Source organism: Notechis scutatus, chromosome 4 (genome assembly GCF_049901735.1).
Source record: "Notechis scutatus isolate UNSWTSFEM ecotype Mainland chromosome 4, rNotScu1.2, whole genome shotgun sequence".
NCBI classification, from domain to species: Eukaryota; Metazoa; Chordata; class Lepidosauria; order Squamata; family Elapidae; genus Notechis; species Notechis scutatus.
In genome coordinates, this window is record NC_142012.1 from 138,759,762 (window position 1) to 138,783,489 (window position 23,728).

Consider the following 23,728-nt stretch of genomic DNA (forward strand, 5'->3'; position numbering starts at 1 on the left):
ATTATTGCACCAATAAGGACAATATAGCATCTCTCTCTATATATGGGTGAAAACTATGCATATGAATCTCCTCAGAAATATATATATGTGAGTAGTTAGATTTATATATACATTAAATTATAATGCAGCTGATTTACATCTGACTGAACCTTCTAGGAACCTTGCTCATATGTACAAAAACTATGTTTCCAACAAAAGGTATAGCATCATATTTTACATGACTTAATTTCTAAAAGCTGTGGCCCACCAAATTATATATGATTAAAATGTTACTTATCTTCACAAAAACAGCAAGATCCAAATGTTTTTATTTTATTATATCCAAAATATAATACAGCAAGTATATAGAAATGTTTAATAATGAACTTATAAGTGAACAGAATTCTTATGAATTCACCATGCTTTGCTTTACCATTTTAATACCAAAATATGTAAATACTTTAACCCATACAAAAAGTATTAAAATAAAGCAAAATAAAATGAGAAAAGATATTTAAAAAATGGGAATCAGAGACATAAAATGTAACATAAAAGGCACTGAAAATATGCAATAGTGTGAAACAGTTATCGTGTTTATTATTTATTAAAAATTATTTGAGGATTTACATTTTGAAGTGATTAAAGAAAAAGGCAGTAAGCATACATTTTTCAGGCCAAAAATGTTATATTCAGATAGTCTACAACTTACGACCACAATGGAGCCCAACATTTATGTTGCTAAGTGAGAAATTTGTGAGAAAAATAAGTGAAAAGAGCTGTGTTGGTGCAGTGGTTAGAATGCGGTACTGCAGAGGCGTTCAATTCTGATCAGCTCAAGGTTGACTCATCCTTCCAACGTTGATAAAATGAAGACCTGAATTGTTGGGGCAATATGCTGATTCTGTAAACCACTTAAGAGAGGGCTGTAAAGCACTGTGAAGCAGTATATAAGTCTAAGTGCTATTGCTATTTGTTGAGTTTTGTCCCATTTACGACTTTTCTTGCAACATTTGTTAAGTGAATCACACTGTAGTTAAATCAGTAATATGGTTGTTAAGTGAATTTGACTTTGCTTGTCAGGTCGTCGCAAAAGTTGATCACATGACCCCAGGACACTGCAACCATCATAAATGTGAGTCAGTTGTCAAGCATCCAAATGTAAATCATGTGACTATGTGGATGCTATAATGGTCATAACTGTGAACAATGGTCACAAGTCACCATTGTTGACTTCATAGAGTATAACTATTCCTAAACTCTGATTCAATAAGAATTTCATACGATTACTTGTGTAATTCTGCTAGTTAGGAGTACAGTATTGTTTCTTTCCCTCTTTCTCAGCATAACATATTATTGTTCTTCATTCTTTGTTTTGAATTCTTTGTATGCCTTTCAATTGTTGGCTAGTACAGAAGAAACTTTATTGAATTTTTAATGTAACAGACATGAGGAATATTAATTTTCCCAACATGTTCCACATTCTCAGCAATCTACTCCTCTTCTTCCCCTAGTCTGTTAAAAAGATAAAGTACACTAGGATGCAATGTGCTTTATAAATCCGATTTAAATTTTAAAACAATACTAATAAGAGGAGATGTAATCTTAAACACGCTGTTGGGCTAAAAAGGAAAAGAAAATATTTCTAATGACGTAGACAGTTTTTCCTACGACATCATGAAGCAGAACTGAAAATAAATTGGCAGGCTCCAGACAGCAGGAGAGCCCGCCACTCTTTTCTCCGCGGCTTCCCACACGAAATGAAAACTGCGAGGTCTCTGGGAGTTTCACAAAACTCTTTTCAGACCCGCGTTTGTTCTCAAATGAGAAACCGCCGCTGACATTCGCGGTTAGGGGTCAAAGACACCCGGACAGAAAGAAAAGGTTGGAATGTGTTTGAATATTAGTAAGTTATAGCTTTTCTCTCGGGTTCACTCCTGTTCTCCACCAATTTCCCCTCTCCTGAAAAAAGATAAAGTGGCCTAAAACTCATAGCCAGGGCAAAAAGGAAAAAAAAAATATGGAAGAACTGCCAGCAAGTCAGTAATCCAAAATGGTAACTCCGTCACGGCGCTTTCCAGGTGGGGATCCACGCAACAATTCCAGAGGCAGGCGCGGCTTTGTTGCCAGACCTGTCCATCACACCAGAGGCCCCTCACGAAGGAAGAAGAGAATCGCCCCGGGTGCGACGGCTAGGCAGCCTCTCAGCTTCCCTCTCCAGAGCAGGGAAGCGCAAACCGCAGCTGCTCACCTGATGCTCCTTCACCACCTGACTGAGGCAAGGATACCGCTCCGAGACCCACCGATAAAACTTCGGCACCCCCATAGCGGCCGGCTTCTGCCCTTCCTCTTTAAGCCACTCGGACCCAAACAACCGCCTTTGCACCTTTCCTCTCAGGCAAAGCGCTTCCTTCCGCCAAGGCCCCAAACCATAGAGCGGGCCTCACCAGAGCGGACGACTCAGCGTCGGAAATCAAAGGCGGGCGGCGGTTTCTTATTGGACGTCGTGAGAATTGCAGGTTTGCTCTCATCCTATATCGGCCGAAGTTTCCCCTTGTTACAGTAGTATTAGGTGATGGAGGAGAAAAAGAGGCGGGAAGTAATTTTTTCGGTCCCTAGGTTGCCATCAGACAGTAGGGCAGAGGATTAAAAAAATAATAATAATCCCTTGGAATGAGTGGACGAAACGGCAGCAAGGAAACGAATAAGTAAAATCAAACTAAATAGGAAATGGATTTCTGATGAAACATTTAAGCTTCTCTTAATATGCTAGGAAATCGGCACCTAGCCGCAATCAATATACAGTATATTAGAGATGAAGTTGGCAAGCAGAGGAAGGTAGAAATGGGAAAGTTCTTCTGGCCCTAGCCGGGGTGGGATTGGTAGAGGTGAAGCGTAACTCTAGTTCAGTGTTGAGTATCGTATATAACCAGTTATTGGGTGCCTGGGAGAGTGGGTTGAGGTAGCTGAAAGGACATGGAGAAGTATGGTAGAAGGGAAGGCTCATATGTGCTGCTAAGAGCTGGCTAGATAATGAGCCCCTCTTACTAAGATGGGTCCAGGAGTTTCATGTCTTGCTTTAATCCTGTCCTAAGCAAGAAAGGTATTATGGCAGTTATGTGCCTGGCTATTGTGAACGCTGTTTGGCATGAGAGGTTAAGCTAAAGGGACAAAATGGAGTTGCTGCTATTGTGCGGTTCTAACAGGTATGGCAGCATCCCTCCTTGGACTGCTTGATTTAACTGATACAGAATTGCTCAGACTATTGGTACTGGCTAATTTTAACCTTTGCTCACTGAGATTGGAGGTAATTTAGGAGTTATATCTGCAGTGGCACTACAGACTTATCAGCCACTCAACCTCTACATTGCTGCCACACATTAGACCTAGTCCTAACTTTGGAAATATGAAATGGGTTCTGGAGAATATCTCCACCATATCTATGCATCCGTAATATTGGGGTTAACCCAAACTACAACTATTGCAAACAGAGCTGGCTAATTAAAATAGTTCACTCGGAGTATCTGATGAATTAGATTTTCAGAGATCGTTTGGATACAATGAATACAAATGAATCCTTTAGAAATGTTATGGGACACGAGAAATAATTAACTTCCTTTTCCCTTTCGCTAATTCTATTGGGCTGTAGTATACAGTGTCTTATTTCAGTGGAAAGATACCAGCTAGAAACAGCTGTGGATTCTAATTTATTTCAAGTGTAGTAACATGATTAAAAATGAAATTATTCTTGAGGAAATTAGTTTAATTGGAAGTTAAGCCAATTCTTATTTTAATACAGTTGTGCAATACTTCATACTTACTCCCAAAAGTACTTTGGGGTACATGGGAACAATGTTTATTCCACCTACAATACCTGAAAAAAGATGCTTACTGTCCATTTCTTCCTAACCCTGACTCTATAATTTCTCCCAGTTATATTATTAAAAGTTGAATAGATATGACTATTATAGTTAGCTTCAGTGTTCGCCATATCTCATCTAAAGCATTATTTCTAACTCTGGTTAACACTTTCAAGGATTCAAATAAATTAATTTGGGACCTGGCAGTGAGAATATTAGGGACACAAAAATCTACAAATCTTATGAACAGATTGAAGGAGGTATGCATATTTAGCCTTGAGAACTCAAGGTTTTAGTAGAGATTGACAGTAATTGTCATGCCCCTGGTGGAGACTGATTCTGAGGGAGAGGAGGAACAGCTGACAGGGAGTGGAAGTGTGGCTCCAGAGGTTGTGGAGGAGGCTGGGGAAGGGCAGAGGGAGCTGGGCAGTCAGAGGAAGACCCAGGCCCATCCCCTCTCCATCCTAGGGCACGCAGGGAGCAGAGGATAAGGAAGAGAAGTGGTCTATGGGTTGGCCTTGATCCTTTTCATGGGCTGCAGCTGTGGCAACTGGATAAGAGGACGGACATGCGTACGGGCCAGTGCTGGAAACAAAGCGTGGAAATATCTCTATTGTTCCTCTCTGAGTTTGGCATCCTTCCCAGTGTGTGTTCTGATATCTGTGGACGTTTTCCAGCCCTTATCTTGCCTGGTTTGTGTTGTTTTTTACTCTTTATAATTTAAACGGCATTTCCTCCTCCTTGTAACTGCTTGTGTAGGAGTTTTTTGACTCCAGCAAGGATATTTGGAGCTTGGAAGCAAAGTGAAGGAATAAAAGGGGCTTCACCTGTTTTTTGTGACTGTTTATTTTGTATCCCACCCTGGGTCATCACAGTAATCTTCAGATATCTGAAAAAATGTCACAGAGGACTATTATCAATTGTGCTGAAATGCAGGTTACAGGACACAGAATATTTACTTAATTTCTGGAAGTCAGATTCCAAACGAATGGAAACTTGGCTGACAGCAACAGCTATTTGATAGTGGAACAAAAGACATCTGATGTCTTTCAAATAATTTATTCTACTGAAAAATAGGATCTTACCCATAGAATATAGTGAAATAGATGCAAATAAGCAAATACACACATTCTTAAAGGATCATTATTGAAAATAATAATGGAGGTTCATCTGCATATAGCTATCATAAAATCAGTATGATCAATGTTTTGGGTAAAGTACAACAGTCTTTAATAATAGTAATAGACATATTCTTTACGTGAAAATTATTCTAAGAATAATTCTCAGTGAAGTATTCCCTTTCTCATTCATTGTTACTGTTGAAAGATTTAATATTTGAATCCACTGAAATCCAGTCATTCTCCTTTCTTAAGTATGTAGACCAGCTACAATTTTTTGACTCTCATTTTTCTCCTTTATTCTCATCTGACTTACCCTATTATATATCCAGTATCGTTAACATTCCTAGCTCAAAGACCTACTATTTATTATTGTTTTATTAAGCTTGTGGAAACAGCATTGTGATAAACATAATAACTTGCATTTTGTAGTCTTTCCACTGTATCAGTGGAAACAGTATTTATATCCAATATAAATACTGAAACACTGATCTGCATTAGCAGAATTTACTAACTTTAAAAAAAACTAAGATTTGTTGTCTGCAAATGACAGCATATCACATATACGGTGCCCAACCAAGATACATCTGACACAGCAAGTTTTCATCAGTTGAATCTTGAATAAGATGGTGAACATGTCCTTCAATTGACAATGGTAGGCCCTTTACCCTGTTCCTATTTTTTATTACACCCTGTAGCCGCTGCTCTATATCTTGCACATGAGTCTTGGCCTGAAAAACAAAAAATAATCTACATAAGAAAAAGATGTCATCAGTTACTAGAAGCTAAATTTTTAGTGGTAAGTATTCGATCTTTCTCCTTCCAACATAAAAGATTGAGTTTCCACTGAAGGTTTATTGAATTATATAAAATTGAGTACTGTGAACTATACACTAAGCCATAAATTACAATTTACAATACATACTATATAATATATACTTATTACATTAAACCAATCCAATAACTGTATGGTTTAACAGCATAGTGAATGAACTCTGGAACTATCTAGTAGACACTTATGGATGTCCCAGTCAAACTAGGAGCATATAGATGACACCATCTTAAATGTTGCTGGGAAACTGGCACTTCCTAAAATATACTTTTAATTTACATTAATATTATATTTATATTGATTTACATATATAAAAAAAAAAAATCAACAGCAGACTAATTATGTTCAACGCCATTGCAGACAAGAGGATTGATTACATGCACCCCTATCTTCCTATGCAGAGGTGAAAAGGAAAATGGGGGGAGGAATGAGCTCTTGGAGCTAACATTCTCTAGGATTTTATCCCCATCCCAGCAGTAAAAAAAGCTGATTAAACTTCTATTAATCATTTTCCTATCAGAAAATATGGATGTCTAGAGAACATTAGCCATAAAGAACCCAGGCTATAATAATTCATCTAATTTCACTATTAACTGAAAAAATGATATTCAACATAGCATGCTCAGTATGTGTGTAATGTAATCCCAGCCACTGCATATATTATGGTAAGAGCTTACTATATTAATAATAAGATAAAATTCCATAATTTTTTTATTTTCATTTATATACATTAAAAAAGTGGTCAATTTCAAAACAAAAATTTCAAGCTTAATTTTGAATTCTTCATTTTTAAAAAATTCTTCATTAAAACTGATAAGAATCAGTGGATTTGATATGCGTAAAATATGCTTTGGAATTTGATTTATCAGAAATAATTTGGGGTAGTGGCTAAGATATTGGGCTAGAAACTGGGAGACCATGTGTTCTAGTCCCACCTTAGGCAGGGCCAGTAACTGTGTCTCTGCCTTAGGAAGCTGGCAATAGCAACTTCCAAAATCTTACCAGAAATCGAAAATGGATGGGAAAGTCATGGGAAAAAGAGGTAACGGAATGTATAATTTGGTAATAAAGCATTAAAAGTACAATCTATAAAGTTTAAATTTGATCAGAAAGTTTTTTAAAGTATTATTTTTATTTATATGATAAAATTAACCTACATCACAAAAATAAGTATTTCTCAATATTATTTGGTATTAATGAATGAAATAATTAGAAAAATTAAACTGCTAGCTCATCAATATATGAGAATGACCTGATGAAAAACAAATAAGTCAAAGTTTTCAATTCTTATAGTTACCTATTCCTAATGTGTTTGCTCTTCTTGAATAAATTCAGTTATCATTCAAAGCAAGGTTATGTTGCTTAATATAATAGTGTCCATTTTAATTTGTTTACTGCCCTGGTGCAAAGTTTGAATTTTTAACCCTGAGTTTTACCAGCTTACCTTTTCATTGACAATTTCTCCAGTTTCATTTACCAAGGTTTTTGTATTGCCTCTAACTGGTTTACTCCATTCCACAAGGGGATCATGCAGAAAAGTCTTCAAAACACTAGATTTGGGAGAGAGTAAAATATTTTTACTTACATTTGTTGTAGTAAGTCTCATTAGATTTAGTTACTACCCAAATTTGCTGGGAGTAGAACAGCATATTATAAAATAATCATCATCATAATCAGGCTAACTACAAACAACAGTATGATAAAGTAGCAACAATGGTGCACTGAAATGTCTACAAGAAACACCACTTGCTTACAAGCAAGAATTTTAGGATCACAAAATAAACAAAGTAATAGAAAATGAAGAAGCTAAAGTGCTGTTCGACTTCAGAATTCAGACAAACAAGTGCCTTCCATATAATAACACCCCAGATATTGATTGGCTGGATAATGGATGTGGCAGGAGATGGAGACAGCAAAAGAGAAGAGAAAGAACAGGAGAAAATCACAAAATGCAAGGACCTGCAAATAGAAGAACAACTGTGCACACACACAAAAAGCAGAGCTAGTACCAATAGTACAGGTACTCCCCATTTAGTGACATTTAGTGACCATTTGACATTACAATAGTACTGAAAAAAAATGATTTATGACTATTTTTCACACATGACAATTGCAGCATCACTTGTGGTCATATGATCAAAATTCAGACATTTGGCAACTGACTCATATTTATGACAGTTGCAGTGTCCCGGGGGTCTTATGATCACCTTTTGCAAACTGACAAGCAAAGTCAGAAAAGCTGGATTCACTTAACAACTTACTAACTTAACAACTGCAGGGATTCACTTAACAACTGTGGCAAGAAAAGTTGTAAAATGGGGCAAAACTCACATAACAAATGTCTCACTTAACAACAGAAATTTTGGACCCAATTGTGGTTGTAAGTCGAGGAGTACCTGTAGTAGGTGCCTTGGGTGCAATCCCCCCCCCAAAATCTGGAGCAATGCTTTAACACCATTGCATAGACAAAATAATGAATTGCAAAAGGCAGCTTTTGTTGGAATGGCTTATATTCTGTGGTGCTCCTTTAATACAATCAAACAACATCTACTGATCTCACGTCCTTGGAAGAGATTCACTAGGTTGATAAAAATGTCAAATCCAGTGTAAATAGCTGGCTGATTGTGCAACTAACCATTAATCAGGGGATGTAGAATAGGAGACAAAGAATTGGAAGAGATCAAGTACCGTATCAAGTTCTGAAAACTGAAGTTGAGTATGGCATAATCTGCCTGTGGTGGTCTCAGAGGTTATTTGCACATTGACAAACTTTCTGTCAATTAGAAAAGCCCACACTGTTTGGATACACATATACATTATGACATCCTAGGTTCCTGAGAAAAACTCGATGCATATCAAGGCCAATACCAGTTAAAGAACTGGCAATTGTGATTTCACATTGTTGCACATATATCATTATTTCTAGATTTCTATAAGAATCTTAAAAAGTTAGTAAGTGCATTGATTCTGAGCTGAGAGCATGTGACTAGACTTTTATCTATTTGAGTTTTCCCACAGGAAACCATTTTTTAATTCTTATTTGGGAAGTACCATGCACAAATCCAGAAGAGATAATCACAAAATAATTCTTTGCAGCTCTCTTTCTTATTAGCACAATTGTTTATAATTGCATGACTATCCTGTTTGGTTCACAGATCCTGTCTCTGGATCACAGAAACAGAGAAAAAGAAAAAAAATATGTAAGCAGTACTACCCAATGAGTATTACAAGGCTTATTTATACAATGTATAAAAGGAAACCAGGCCATCAAAGAATATAGTGGCTGGTCCCCATCAAAGCTGACACCAGCCGGAGCATAGAAAAACTCAAAGTGCAAGATTAGAAGATGTGAGACCTGGCCCATAGAATCTTCAAGAGTCGGACACAACTAAATGGATAATATTATCATCATTTATGCAATGTAGTATGATAATAATGAAAATTTGAAGTTGAAATGATTAAGTGTAATGATTTTATGTGCCTTCCCCCATTCTACTTGAAGACCTTTCTTTCTTTACCTCATGAGTGGTTCTCTCTGGTTACGCATAAGTCTTAAGGTAACTTCACAAGCTCTCCTGAAGAGCCCTTCTGTGCCCATTGGACCCATCGCATTGACCATGTTATGAGTAAGGCGAAATGGAACAATTTCCGGAAAATCAAAAGTTTCTCCCTTTAAATGAATACAAAAAGAATAAATTCAGCAACACACGCTTCTCTCAAAATGGAATGCAGTAGATTCTTAGACAGCTTGTATTATACAAGTATATAAGAAATTTTATTTAAGTTATACTATTATAGAATAGAGTAGAATAGAATTCTTTATTGGCCAAGTGTGATTGGACACACAAGGAATTTGTCTTGGTGCAAATGCTCTCAGTGTACATAACAGAAAAGATACATTCATCAAAAGTCAAGAATCATAAGGTACAACATTTAATAATAGTCATAGAGTACAATAAGCAATCAAATCATACTAGGAAACAGTCAATATAATGTTATAATGTTAGTACCACTTATTTCACTCCTTTCCAAATTACTTTGGTGTTTGTGTATAGACAGGCTGATTTTGTTTTGCTGTTAACCAATGTTAAATGTAATATAAATGTAAAAATAAAAACCATCTTTGTGATTTTTATTACTGAATGTGAAAATATTCAGTACATGGGACAGCTTTTTAAAATAGTTCATGGCTACTTAAAAACAAATGTTTCAGGTATTTGGATCTGTGCTGGAACTAAGCAGGGTAGATTTGATCCATGCAAAAATGGTTTGGCGATTATGGGGAGGAAATCAAAGGACATTGAAATCTAGAGAGAGATAGGGAAGGAAAAGAAGATGCTGGGAAGATTGGGGGACACTGGAGAATACTGTTTTGAGAAATCAACAGGTGAATGAAGCAATGAAAATTAAGGGTAGGCAGCCTGATGTGATATGATGTATTACTCTAGGATACTGGGATTTGATAGAATTACGGTTAATTAAATATGATATTCTGAGACTTCAGCAACAAAGATGAAGGGAAAGATGGGAAAATGCTAGAAAAACGAATGACTAGGCAGGCCAATGGGATAAGCTCACTTCAGGCATTGGTATTAACAGCTCAAGGAAGGGAAAATGCTGGAAGGGAGATGGGGTTGGATAAACACTTCTAGAAGCTGGTGAAGGGGAGATGGAAGAGAGATGTTATTACTACCAGTGGGTGGTTCAGAATGATTTGGTAGATCCTCCAGAACATATTGATTTTGTTCTGGGTTACAAACAAAACATTGTTCCCATTGAAGTAACACCCCTTTGGGAGACTTTCTACCCTTAAAGACAGTCTAGATCAGGGGTCGCCAACCTTTTGGACCTCAGGGACCACCAAACTCATAAGTTTAGATCCCAGGGACCACTAACTGGTTCTGTGGGCATGGCCTAATTTGTGGGTGTGGCTTGGTGGTCATGGCTTGTATGTAAATATTATATTTATATAAATATTGATTTTTTTTATAAAAAGAACAACTTTTACCCAAAATCAGGCAAAGCAGGAAGATTGAGTTGCTCACAGAATCATTCAGTGATCTATCTATCTGCTATCGGCTAGCTCAGTCTCTCAAATTTGCTTGCCGTGAGTCTGTACTAAATTTGCTTGTAAGCAAACCTTCAGTCCTAAGGGAGGCTTGGCTGTGCTTAGCTAGAAAGCAAAAAATCCAACCATTTCCTGCTTCCTAGCTAATCTAAATCTCTCAGCACAGCAGAACAGATGATGGTCAGAAAAAGGAAAAATAGCAACTTAGCAGACAAGTTTGCTGGGTAAGGAGTGAGTGGGCAGGGAAGGTTCCCGCGGGCCATGTGGGCTGAGCAGCCTTGTGTTTTTGCACAGCCTGGATTAATTGCTTTGGGGGGGTGTTCTGGGACTGAGATTTCTCTGCGGCCCACCAAAATTTTCTCGCGGCCCACCGGTTGGCAATTGCTGGTCTAGATAGTTTTAAATAACTAAACTGACTGTGAATTGATACATTTTGTTCCTGAAAGTTAAAAGAACATTTTTTAAAAAATATTGGAAGTATTGTTTGCAAAGACTGGAAGTTAAACTTGCCTGGAAAAATTTGAAGACTGTTTCAGGTAGGCATGACTGCAATTCAGATGTATTTATTTTGCCAACATACTTTGGAATAAAAAATATTTTAAATTCAATATTTAGCTGCTTACCTTATTAAACAGACAGTTGAAATCTACATGCACACATTCACCAGTTAAAGAATCAAACAGAATATTTTCTCCATGACGGTCCCCAAGACCCAGCATATACCCGACCATTGACATAACTGCAGTGGAACGACAATAGGCTGATCTGCTGCTGTACCTATAGAAAAAAATAAAAATCAAGATACCTTATAGGTACTTGGTCATTTTGTAATCATTGTTGGTGGCATGACAATTTGTGCACTCAGCAAAAACATAAAATATGTATAGTTTATGATGATTACTACAGGCAGTCCTTGACTTATGACCACAATTGGAAATGGAACTTCCATTGCGAAGCAAGGTGATTGTTAAGTAAGCTGCAACCAATATTACAATCTTTTTGTTGTGGTGGTCATTAAGTGAATCAGTCATTAAATAAATCATGAGGTTAAGTGAATCCAGCTTTCCCTATTGATTTTGCTTGCTGGAAGCCAGCTGGGAAGATCCCATGTCAAAACCATGTGATTGCAGGATACTACAATTGTTGCAAATAAATGCCAGCTGCTAAGCGCCTGAATTTTGATCATGTGACTGGAGGAACCACAATGGTCATAAGTGTCAGGGCTGGTCATAAGTATGTAGACTGGTGGTAAGTCACTTTTTCATAATTTCTTTTTTAAAATAAAGTTTTATTGAGTTTTAACAAAACAAATAAAACATCTTATTTGAGTACAGCATCGTTCCGGGTTATCACATTTCCATACAGACACAGTTTCATATGCATATTCACCTTATGTATTCAACTTCATATCTTATTACTCTTTTTCCAACTTCTCACTATTTCTCCCTTCTCTTAATTTTCTTTTATGGTTATCTCATTTTCTTCTTATTCAATTGTATTTCTTTTACCTAAATTTCTATATCTTTTTATTCATTGTACTTATACTTTCGTCTGTCTTGTTTACAATTTCATATGTTCTCTTCCAACATTCTTAAGAAGCAAAATTCCCCTTATAATTGCCAATCGAAGTGCAACACCTTTAAATCTTATTGTTATTATCATATGAAATCTCATTAAACACTGAATTTGTGCATTCTAAAATTATAACATTCAAATTTCTAATATCTATTTTATATCATGTAGATCTCATCATTCAGACTCTGCTTGGTACTTCCCTTGAAAATGTAAAAGAAAAATTCTAAAAACAGCAAAAACAATATATATATATAAACATTAGTAAACAAAATAGTTATTCAAAATCATTCTAGTACTGGCATGAACCTTGTAAATCTTTCACGTTTCTTTTCAATATCTATCAATCTTTGAGAACAACTGAAATGTTTCCCTCCCTTCTTCATTATTACTTAAGTGTCAATAAGCATACCATTGAATAGTCATACAGTTTTATCTTATAAATTGTTTACTATTAATAAGCAAAATAATTATTCAAATTCATTCTAATAACTGGTATAAATTTCCTTATAAATCTTTCACATTTCTTTTCAATATTTTATGAATCTTTAGAAACAATTGCAATGTTTCACTATCTTCTTTATTATTGCATTAATCATAAATAAACATACTATTACATAACAATAGTTTTATCTCATAAATTATTTACTTATTTCATTTCTAACTCATTACAGTATTCTACTCACAATACTATCTTTTGTACCTTTGCAGAATCCTCACTTTTAACTTAAAATCCTAGTACGCTTCCCCTTTTTCTTTATTTCCTGTTTTTGTCCCTCATAAGTTATTTCCCTTTCTATCTCCCCCCCCCTTTTTTTTATACCCTTCTCTCTCTAATTTTCCCTTCTGTAGTTTTTTTTTTCTGTTTCTCCTTGCTGTTATACTTCTTTTTCAGACTATTTTTCTTTTTGGCTGTTCCCTTTGATCTCAAACTTTTAACTCCTTTCCTCCTTTTTCTCCTTATTACCACACTTTGCATTATTTAATCATTGAAAATGGCTTCTTCTTTGTCCCTCCCTTCTTCTTGCTCTTGAAGCTTTTCCTTTTGCTTTTCATAGTTCAGGATCTCCATTTCAAAAAATTCAAATACGAAGCCAAACGATCTTCCTCCCCCTTCTGCATCTTTTCTGTTTTTTAAGACTCATCTTCAATTCCTCCAGGAGTGATGGCATTTTAAACACTTTTGAACAACCACCTGATTGACTTTAAGTAAAAACAGAAAAAGAAAAAACCAATGCCAAAAACTTTTTTTTTTTAAATCACCAAATGATCCCAGAGTGTTCCTTCTTGTTTCTTTCCTTTCCTTTTCCTTTCCATGGGTTACTGTATCTTTTAATAAGATTTCAGTGACAATGTATCCTCGGGAGTCTTTTCAAAGTTTCACTGTTAATCCTCTTTATTTTTCCAGGTGGCATTCCATTTTTCCATTATTCCAAGTCCCACCCTTTTGCCTCCACTCTTCTCCTTTTTAGGGCTTTAAAATGACCAAGAAAAAATCTTTATTCTCCCTTTGACACTTACATTTCAGCTTAAGGTTGCCTCTTAGTGTCAAAATAGGTGTAAATTTCTTTCCATACCATTTGTAATTCTCAATATAAAGGTAAAAAAAGGGTTTTTAACCTCCTTTTCTCTCTCCTTCACCGCTTAAAGATCTTCTTTCAGAAGTATTCCTCTAGATACTTTTAGATTCAGGGTACCTTGCTTAGATGTTCTCTGTTGTTTAGCCGGGGTCTGTCCTGTTTTCCTCTTTGTCTTCCTCCTGCACAATCTTATCCAGTCGGGTTCTTCTTTGAGGTGGCCATTTCTGACCACCGCTGCAACCACCTTCGGGGAAGGGAGTTTAGACCAGGCAAGGAAAGATGCGGCTCCCCTCCACTTGGCTAGCAATCTCCCCCCTCTTCACCACCTCTACGGGGTAGCTTCAGCCCCGAATCCAAAGGATCAGGGCACTAAAATGGCGAGCACAGATCAAAACCGCGCATGATTGCGGATTTTGGACTGTCGCTAAAGAGACCCAAACCGGAAATCCAGCACCATCATAACTTCTAATGGTTACTAAACAACTATTTGGAAGTTGAGGAATATCTGCAGTGTTTGAATTACAAAAATTATGTAACCAATCAGATTTTTTAAAAATTGTAGATATTATTGTAGTGTAACTCAAATTGTATTTAAATGTATATTTATTATACTTATATACCATTCAACTCCTAATAACTCTAGAAAAAAGACTGACCATGAAGTAGGATCAGGGAATTTTCTCAGAAACCATTCATGAAAAATTGGAGGATGCCGAGGAAGTAGAGTTTCTTTGAAAACCTTCAGCTTTTCAGATAAAGGTGCTGTCTTTGGAATAATACACTGACGTAGCTCTTTGCCAGTCATGTAGATGCCTGTTAAAGAAAAACAAATATAATTACACTGCATATTCTGTGGCAAATAGCATTCACTAATTCTCCTCCCCTATCCTTCATTTTATCTTTTCACTCACACTTTTTAAAGATTACACCATCATTATTTTACCTTTTTCTTTGTATAATTTAATTAGGATATTTCGCAAACCAGCAGTGTTGTTCACCCATTCAATGATTCCACATTCCTCATTCAGAGGAATAACAGCATAGGTTCGGATGTGGAGTTCTCGTCTTCGTGACTCTGCATCTTTTCTTAAGCACTAGAGTAGAAACATAGCATGCTCCATAAGATTAATGTAAAACAGTATCTTTAATTTTCATTTTAATTAATTTATCTGCCTCTTGTAATCCCAAATTAAAAGTTTGTATTTTTAGAAAGGGTGTATGTACACACACACACGCACAAAATCAATTGCTTTATTTTCCCCACAAAAGATCCCTTACAGAAGATTCAGGAGATTAAAGTCATGCACCATTCAATATTATTAAAAGTTTATATACTGTACAATATTTCTGCTACCAAGACCACCTAAGCACTTAAAAATTTAAAACAGAATTACAAAAATAATTTTAACAGAAAACAGTAATTTTGTCAAAAATATTGAATCTTTTTTAAAACAAAAACACTGTTCCCATTCATTCAAAATTGGGCAAACAAGAACCAAAATGACTTTATAAATATAGAAAGATAAATGTGGGTTCCTTTTAAGCATATAAAAAGCCTTGCATATCTGACTAGATTTTAAACATATGTATTTCCATCAGTGCCACTAGTATTAGAAAATTTTGCTGAGATTTATATTCAAAATCAACTTTTCATAAAACACATAATATATATTGTAGAAAGTAGACCATTACTCAATGTATTAAATCAGGCTTGATTAAAATCAGAAAGTCTTCTCAGGTTACCGGCAATATATTTGACAGCAAATAAGACATTGATTTACAAGCCTGCGTTGTTTAGAATGGGGACAGACAGTGAGAGGAACTGCAAACAAGCATATCTGGGTAAATCAGTTCTGGTTAATCAGTATACACAAACATGCTCACTGACAATTCTTAAGAAAACATTTAGTGGATTGTCAGCAACAAGTTTGCCACACATTCAGAAACATATTTAGAATTTAACCTTATTTATGAGGGAGTTGAATTCCATGAGTCGACAGTCTTTTCTAAGATCATCTTTTGGCTTACACATCATGATATAAGATTTCCCATCTGAACCTTTTAAAGTAATCTTCTTGGGCTTCTGAAGAGATGGAAGGATTTCAACCTACAATAAAAAAAAGAGGCACAGTTCTTTCATACTGTTTCAGCCAACATACCTCATAGATACACTGTTACTGTGAAGGAAATGTAGTCTTTGATTTACAACTATTCATTTAACAATGGTTCAAAGTTACACTGTTGCTAAAAATTGACATGACCTGTTCTCAAGTTTACAAACATGACATCATACCTGCAGCCATGTGATGATAATTCAGGCATTTGGCAATAGCCTCATATTTATGACAATGTCAGGGTCTTGCGGTCATGTGATCATGATTTGCAATTTCCCAAACAGCTTCTGATAAGCAAAGCCAATCCGGGGTGGGGGATGGGAGAGAAGCTGGATTCACTTAATTATTACAGTAAAAAATGATAAAATCAGGTCCACTCAAGCGATGACTTGCTTAAGTACTACATGGCTTAGCAACTGAAATTTTGGTCCCAGTTGTGTTCATGAGTCAAGGACTACCTGTCTGCTGCCTTGAGGTCTTGAAGAAAAGACGTGGCATAATGCTAAGAAATAATTTCATTTAAAGACTTGATTTCCTTTTTCCATTTTACTTTGATTACCAAGAGAAAAAGTCTTTGATTTGGAAAGTAAATTTAGGCTAAGTTATAAAAACGCAAATAAGTTTAGAAGCCTTTTCTATTTTGATGTCCTCCCTTCCGAGCAAGATCCCCCTTTGAACTGAATATCTGAACACTACAGGCGTTACGGAAGATATAGCTTTGTCTCCACATTTGGCAATCTGGCTGTAGAACATGCATGGATGGTACTCTGATGTGGATTTTGACTATGTTTTTGTGTTTCAATATGATTTAAACATGGCTTTATATTCTTGTCCTTTTTATTTGCATTTATTTTTCTTGATATCCTTTTAATTGTTGGGAGCCACGCAGAGTCATATTTGTGAGATAGATGGCTAAATATTTATGTATTAAATTTATATTCTGCCCATCTGACTACTAAAATAGTATATAAGTTGAACAAGCAAACAAACAAATAAGGATTAATAGATACTAACAGTATCATCAAAACTTTCAATGTAAGCCCAACATCCAGGAAATGGATCATGATTGGAATGTGTTCCAGGAACTGAAGGAAGAGTTGGTATCATTACAGATTGCAAAGGAATAAGAATCTGACTGAATGTTTGGTCTTCTACCAGCCTCTTGAGGTTTTTGAAATGAATAGCCATACTTAAAGTGGAAGTATTTCCATCAACCTGAAAAAAGTTTAAAAAGTAATCAAATGCAAACATTCAAGCATATAATTATCTTAACTGTAACTTTAATGTCCATACAGTTTTTCCACTCATCATTACCTAATTTAGGATGTAATTTCAACTCCACAAGGAAATCTTTTGAAAATAAATGATATCGAATTAGTGCCCTGCAGCTGAAAACATGTATCAATCAATGGGAAGAGGACACAATTTTCACCCATTAGCCCTCCACTCCGACTCTGCGATATTGATCCTAGAATACTATCATCCCTAATAGTGTTTAAATGAAGCCTATCTGAACCTATCATACAGGTGTATAATAAACTGAAATCTTACAAAATTAACCCAAATGACCGAAGAATAAAAACATCTGCTAATGTTCCTTTACTAGGTCCCTCAGTTACAAACTTTTGTGCATAAATATGGCCATTAACCAATTATTTTAGTATGATAGTGATGATTGTCAAGAAAGTAGCCAGAAAAGAAGGGGCAATTATTTAGAAAGAGGGAAAAATAAATCATGCCCCAGAGCTACAGAAGAATCTTAAAATGAAATAAGTTTCCATTTCAACACTTGGTATGCTTTAGAACAATACAATAAAGGTTTTTCATTAAATAATTAAAGTTTTGTTTTAGAAAACTAGATATTTGACACCTTAATCCTTTGACTTATAAAACAAAAGAAAAACATTATTGGTTATGGATACAAAAGTAATAGCTAATAAGAGTTTTCAGATTTTAATTACACTTCAAAAAAGCAAAGTTTAGAAAATCACAAAATCTGCTTTAAAAAAGCTTGGAGTTTTCAGGAGGGGGGCAGTTTGCCCTGAAAAATCCCTCTGCTCACCATTCTTTTGCTCTTTGTTTTTAAGTGGCCAATAGTTGTTTCTGAGAGATCCTTGGTGTTCTCTGAGCTTGGTTATTTTCTTGCAGACATTTAATTACCCAAACTAGGTAACATCATCAGAGCTCTAATGATGCTACCTTATTTAGATAACAAAATATCTGCAAGAAAACAACCAAGCTCAGAATACCAAGGACCAGGGAAGAAGGCGGAGCCTCCTCGCTGACAGACCGTAGATCGCGACTCTCTGCGGCTATGGTCTGTGCTCTTTCGTTGGAGAGCCCCGATCATTACGATTAGGGGCTGAAGCTGCCTTGGAGGGGCGGCGGAGTAAGGGGAAGCCGCAAGCCAGGTTGAGGGGAGCCGCATCTCCCCCCCAGGCTTGGTCTTTTTCCCCCTGAAGACGACTGCAGCAGTGGTTTAAAATGGCCACCCTGAAGAGGAGGACTCAGCTGGATTAAGATTTGTGCAGGAGGGAAGAAAGAAGTGGATAACATCTGAACCAGTACAAGTGGGCAATAGAACTAAACAAAAGTACCCTGGGATTAAGGTAACATGGAATTTTTAAGAAAAGAAAAGTGAGCAGCGAAATTACAAAGGGACAGGGAAAAAAAAAGAAAATATTTTTGACAGCTAAGCAGGGCTTCAAACCAGGAAAGGAAGAAGCTGGAACTAAAGATTTAATTAAATTGGACTAAAATATTTTGGGAATAAACAGGCATAAAATAAAGCTGGATTTAAGATTGTCAAAAAATAATAATAATAAAGTTTACAAATTGGAAATTGGACTGTGCTGGAATATTGAGGTTTGAAAAACCCTAAATAAAAAAATAGGGGGGAAAAGTGAAGACTTTGTATAATGGAGAGTGCCACCTTTTGACAAAAACTTGAGCTCAAACAAAACGGAAAGCATCCTGTTTCTGAATGAACTTGTGTGGATATAGCATTAAAGAAATATTGAAACAAAGTAAGAATCTTAGAAAGTGAAAGCAAAACCAGAATAAAGAAAAAAGCAAGGAAAGACTGACTGTGGGATTGATTGATGTTTTTGGTATAGACCCTGGGCTGGAATAATTGAGAACTTTAGAAAATTGAAAGAAGAAAGAAGGAAAGTAAAAGTGATTTTTTTTGTGGACTTTAACGATCGAAAAATATAAGTGTGTGTAATGATGATCTCTGGGAATTAAAAATGGAACTTAAAAATATGAGAGAATTACTACAGGAAAGAGGCGAATCACTTTGCTCTGTGTTAGAAAAAATGGAAATGGTGATTGAAGAACAAGAAGAAAGAGCTTCAGAGGAGGAGGAGTCGACTCAAGGAGAAGACATTTTAAATAGACAATTAACACAAAGAACGCTACAAAGAAGTGGGGAAAGAAGGAAGGTTAAAAAGTTGAGATTTAAGAAGGCAATCAAAAGGGGGAATACCTGTGAAGTCGGGAAAGGCAGGAAGACCCAGCAGAAAAGGGGAAAGGAAGATATTAAGAAAGAGAGGGATATAAACTGGAATGAGAAAAGATGGGGAGGAGAAGCAGTAAGAAACAGGTGCATGAAATAAAGAAATACAGAAATAGTAAAATGTTGAAAAAAAATTGTTTTTCCGGGGATAATGGTTGATGAATTAAAAAGGGGATTCTGCAGGGTGACAAGTGGTAATAAGAATATATATTGCAATTAAAAATATTTAGAAAATAGGGTAATACAGATACTGATAATTCTTATTAAAAATCAAGGGGGGGAAATATGCTGTGGAATCCAAGTGAAAAGATGTAATGATTATTATCATAACTTCTTAAAAATAATGGTTTATTAGGAATTAAGATGAGGGAATAAAGGTATATTTTAATCATTGAGGTGTCACACTCAAAACAGTAAAAGGGGGGAAACCTATACTTGTTTTTTTTTTTTAGTGTTAAAATTTGTATTAATCTAGAATTTATAAAAAGAATGTGTAATGGAAAGGGAATATGACACACTAAAGAACCAACTAAATTAATAAGTTTATATAGACTATTAAAAGCAAGGAGAGACATTGGTAACTTTTTTTTAATTATCATAATTATTATTATTAGGCAAACACATATTGTTTATCTTTATTTTTAAAATAAATATTAAAGGATTATATTTGAAATAATTGAAATGAAAAAAAAGATGTTTCGATTGAGATTAATGAAAGAGGCTAGAATTAATGTGTTTGTTTCTCTTCTTACTGAAAATTTGGAATGGAAAAGGTAATAATAGAATTAAGTATGCATATATCACTGTATAATTGCTGTCATATTTGTATGTAAAGGTGATGACCCGGAAACATGTTGTCCACTAAAAAGAGATTTTTGTTTTTAATGTGAAAAACTGAATAAAGTTTGTTAAAAAAAAAAAGAATACCAAGGACCACTCATTTCAACCCTGAGCAACAAATATTCTCATTTGTTGCTTCTTTTAATTACCTAAAGCATATTTAAGAGCACTTATGTTGATGGCCTTAGTTTAGATTTAATTTAGATTTAAGTCAACAATTCCTAGTTTGGTTGTTTTCCACCAAAATCTATGGCATGAAGAAGTCTAAATCCAATCCTTTATAGGATTGTAATTTATTTATAGACTGTAATAAAGAACACACTAGAATGAATAATCTGCTTTCACAAAATAAACATTTTTAATCTATCAGGAACATTAAATTATAGAAAATAAGATAGTTTTATGCAGCATTACCGATTTGTTACAAAGTTCTAGGAGTTTATCTGTCAGGCGAGCTGCATCCACAATAAACTTGCCCAAAGATGCCTTCATATTAATAGCTTTGTTTAAGATTTCTTTGCACCTGGTGGCCCGCATTGGATAGGATGACTGCAGAAAATACAATTTATTGAGTTTTAGTGTTATCCTTCAAATCAAAATTTCAGAGCAATTGACAATTACGCAACAAAACAATTGCATCAAAATAAATTCAGAGCCTGACAAAGAAAACTTCTTTGCCTGGAATGGAAAAGGCATTAAGTCTCACACTCACAAAAACAAAACAAAACAAATAAATAAAGACACAAAAACTGAGAAACTCATCTTCCTCATAGCAAGCTATCTCGGTTTAGATTGAGCCCTTGAGGGAGCATTGTGGAAAACAAGTAGACTGTATATACACATCTTTGCTTCTACACACTTTTTACATAAGTGGGTTCAACACCTGCAGAGGGCTATTCAAAATAAAGTATATCTTAATTATATGATTTTTTTTCTCAGTCTGGATAATAGCCTTAATTACCTGCGATACACATAAAACTGTTGCTCACAAGAAATATTTCAAGGAAACATCTCTACAAGTACAAAAGTTGAATCATTTTTATATTTCCTATAGGGGGAACTTCTATCAAAAATGGAACAACATTAATGAAGGTACCTTAGATACTGCAGTCATCATCCACATAGCTTGTTGAGGATAAGCTACAAAAACTTTAGCAATGATTTCCATAAGAACAAGGAAGACCTCATCGTGTGAATGGCAGATTCGGGAAATCAGCTGAGAAAACGCTGTCAAAAATTGATAAGGGGCCAAGACTTGTGTATGTTCTGCAATCACTTTGTTAATTTTAGCCAAGTCATTTTTCATTTGTGCACGATCATGGCGAATAGCTAGACAAAGCAATGTAAATCAGTATTTTATTTCATGGGGGTAAAATGTACACAATTCCAAACCAAACATATTCCAAAAATGCATTTTTGATATCTATATCTAAAAAAATCATCCTTCTTTATTCTGCAACTGCATGTTGAAAATCTATTGAACACCCACAAGAACAGATTTTCTTTAGTTATATTCCTATGTGGAATAATTTAATTTCATACAAATCATTTCACCAAGTTCCAGAAAATGCCATCTTATTCAACACAATTATTCTTCAATAACTGTGACCTGCATTTTAAATAAACATATCTAAAAGATAGACCAAAGCATATTAAAAATGGACAAATAAAAAAAAAGAATATATCTTTATTTTTAGATTTGGATTAGATTAGATATACATGGTATTTGCCTATTCAACTAATGTATTATTCTCTCCTCTTTCTCACACACAAGCACCCCACAATCTTACTCATTCCTACATATTCACACTCTGCTACCATACGTACATGTCACATGACCCAATCTGTAGTTCACTCACATCTGTATCAGCTAAACCTCAATGCAGAAAGAGTACTTTTTATGTCTTACCTTTCTCATATTCATATGCTTTTGCTCCAAAGTCTAGCCACAAAGACAACATTCTTGGCATTGACTGGTATATGAATTGATTTCCAAAATACAAAGATCTGAAATTAAAATACCACCTTGCAAAATGTGTATTTTATCTATGTCCTTTTTCTTCTGCAGTTTGTTTTCACTTTATCTCACGTTAGTGGTTTAAATTACATTTTATTTGACATGTTCCAAGAACAGGAAAAAATGCAAAGATATAAAATTGCTATTTTATTGATACCCTGTTTCTCCAACAATATGGCCTCCCCCAATAGGAAGTCCCAGCATGTTTTATAGGCATGAAATTAAGCCCCTCCCCGCAAATTAAGGCCTATATTAAAACATGCGAAATGGGGGGAATGGTGGTGGTGGGGGGCTTGCCGTTAGGAAGTACTTTTGTTGCACACCCGGATATGGTGCTGCCTGCATTGACCCCAATACGAAGTGCCCCACCAACGCTGAGGTCAACATCCAAGCCATCGCCGCCCGCCCGCCCGAAGATGCAAGGCGGGGGGGGGAATTAAGTCACCCCCGAAAAGACAGCCTAGCCATTTTTTCGGGGCTCAAAAAAAAAAAAAGACCCGGCCTTATTATATGAGAAACACGGTATAGTTTATAAGAATTGGCAGTTTTTCTATTTGACTTTGGATATTTGAAATATGTTACAAGATTATAAATGCATTTATATAAAGTGTTTTTATATAGAAAATGATTTATAATGTACTCTTTTTGGAAGATATATCTAGTTTATTTTTTTTTAGCTTTTTGCCCTGCCCATTAATTTAAATAAAAATGTTGAAACTTCCAAATTGCTTGTTAAATGAGAACTACCAGTTGTTGGTCTATGGCCACTGGCCAAGCTATGTACACTTATGTTGGCATTTGAGAGGAATACTGGTTCCCATACTGTTAAACTGACACTAATCTAGTCATCCCATAGAATGTTAATAAACATCAATAAATATCTAAAATTACCTGAAAGAAGGGGAAAAGAGGAAAAAATAAATATAAAGATCATTATATGCATTTATTGAACTAACCTTCCAAAATGAATAACAATGTATTTAATCAAGTCTCCCTGCTTTTCCATCTTGTTCTCTGTTACTGTAGGCATCACTTTATCATAGTATTTAGCAAGATAAAAATGTCCATTCTCCCATTCTGGCAAGCAGGTGGTGACATCCTGAGGGGGAAAATATAGGTAATAGGTTAATTTATAATAGTAATTAAAATTTACTTCCATGAGTCAATCATTACTTCAAGCATTTATAAATTCTTTCTAGGTTTGTTTGTTTGTTTGTTTATTTATGCCATTCCA

General features: G+C 35.4%; 2 protein-coding genes and 1 long non-coding RNA gene across 11 annotated transcripts in view; 1 reads left to right on the forward strand and 2 right to left on the reverse strand.

Moving 5' to 3' along the window:
• Positions 1-2,400, reverse strand: part of XRN1 (5'-3' exoribonuclease 1) — a 69,756-nt gene extending 67,356 nt beyond the window's left edge. For all 8 annotated transcript variants that reach the window (XM_087965104.1, XM_026664577.2, XM_087965107.1 and 5 more), the window contains exon 1: positions 2,228-2,400. In XM_087965104.1, coding sequence (XP_087821230.1) covers positions 2,228-2,302 — 75 coding nt within the window. In that variant the 5' untranslated portion in view covers positions 2,303-2,400. The remainder of the gene's footprint in view (positions 1-2,227) is intronic.
• LOC148130937 (uncharacterized) lies at positions 2,363-9,906 on the forward strand. 2 transcript variants are annotated; one of them, XR_015749480.1, is made up of 4 exons: positions 2,435-2,495; positions 4,378-4,528; positions 5,653-5,753; positions 8,942-9,906. It is a non-coding gene; the product is annotated as an uncharacterized LOC148130937 (long non-coding RNA). The 2 variants fall into 2 exon arrangements; XR_015749481.1 differs by lacking the exon at positions 4,378-4,528 and having other exon boundaries at positions 2,363-2,495.
• The window catches only part of ATR (ATR checkpoint kinase), a 58,189-nt gene continuing 39,591 nt past the window's right edge, over positions 5,131-23,728 (reverse strand). Inside the window, exons 36-47 of the mRNA XM_026664614.2 lie at positions 23,451-23,593; positions 22,387-22,484; positions 21,574-21,806; positions 20,892-21,026; positions 17,135-17,335; positions 15,970-16,113; positions 14,950-15,100; positions 14,663-14,819; positions 11,478-11,631; positions 9,305-9,456; positions 7,231-7,336; positions 5,131-5,685 (exon numbers count right to left, since the gene is read on the reverse strand). Of these exons, the coding sequence (XP_026520399.2) occupies positions 5,512-5,685; positions 7,231-7,336; positions 9,305-9,456; positions 11,478-11,631; positions 14,663-14,819; positions 14,950-15,100; positions 15,970-16,113; positions 17,135-17,335; positions 20,892-21,026; positions 21,574-21,806; positions 22,387-22,484; positions 23,451-23,593 (1,848 nt within the window). The 3' untranslated portion in view covers positions 5,131-5,511. The remainder of the gene's footprint in view (positions 5,686-7,230; positions 7,337-9,304; positions 9,457-11,477; positions 11,632-14,662; positions 14,820-14,949; positions 15,101-15,969; positions 16,114-17,134; positions 17,336-20,891; positions 21,027-21,573; positions 21,807-22,386; positions 22,485-23,450; positions 23,594-23,728) is intronic.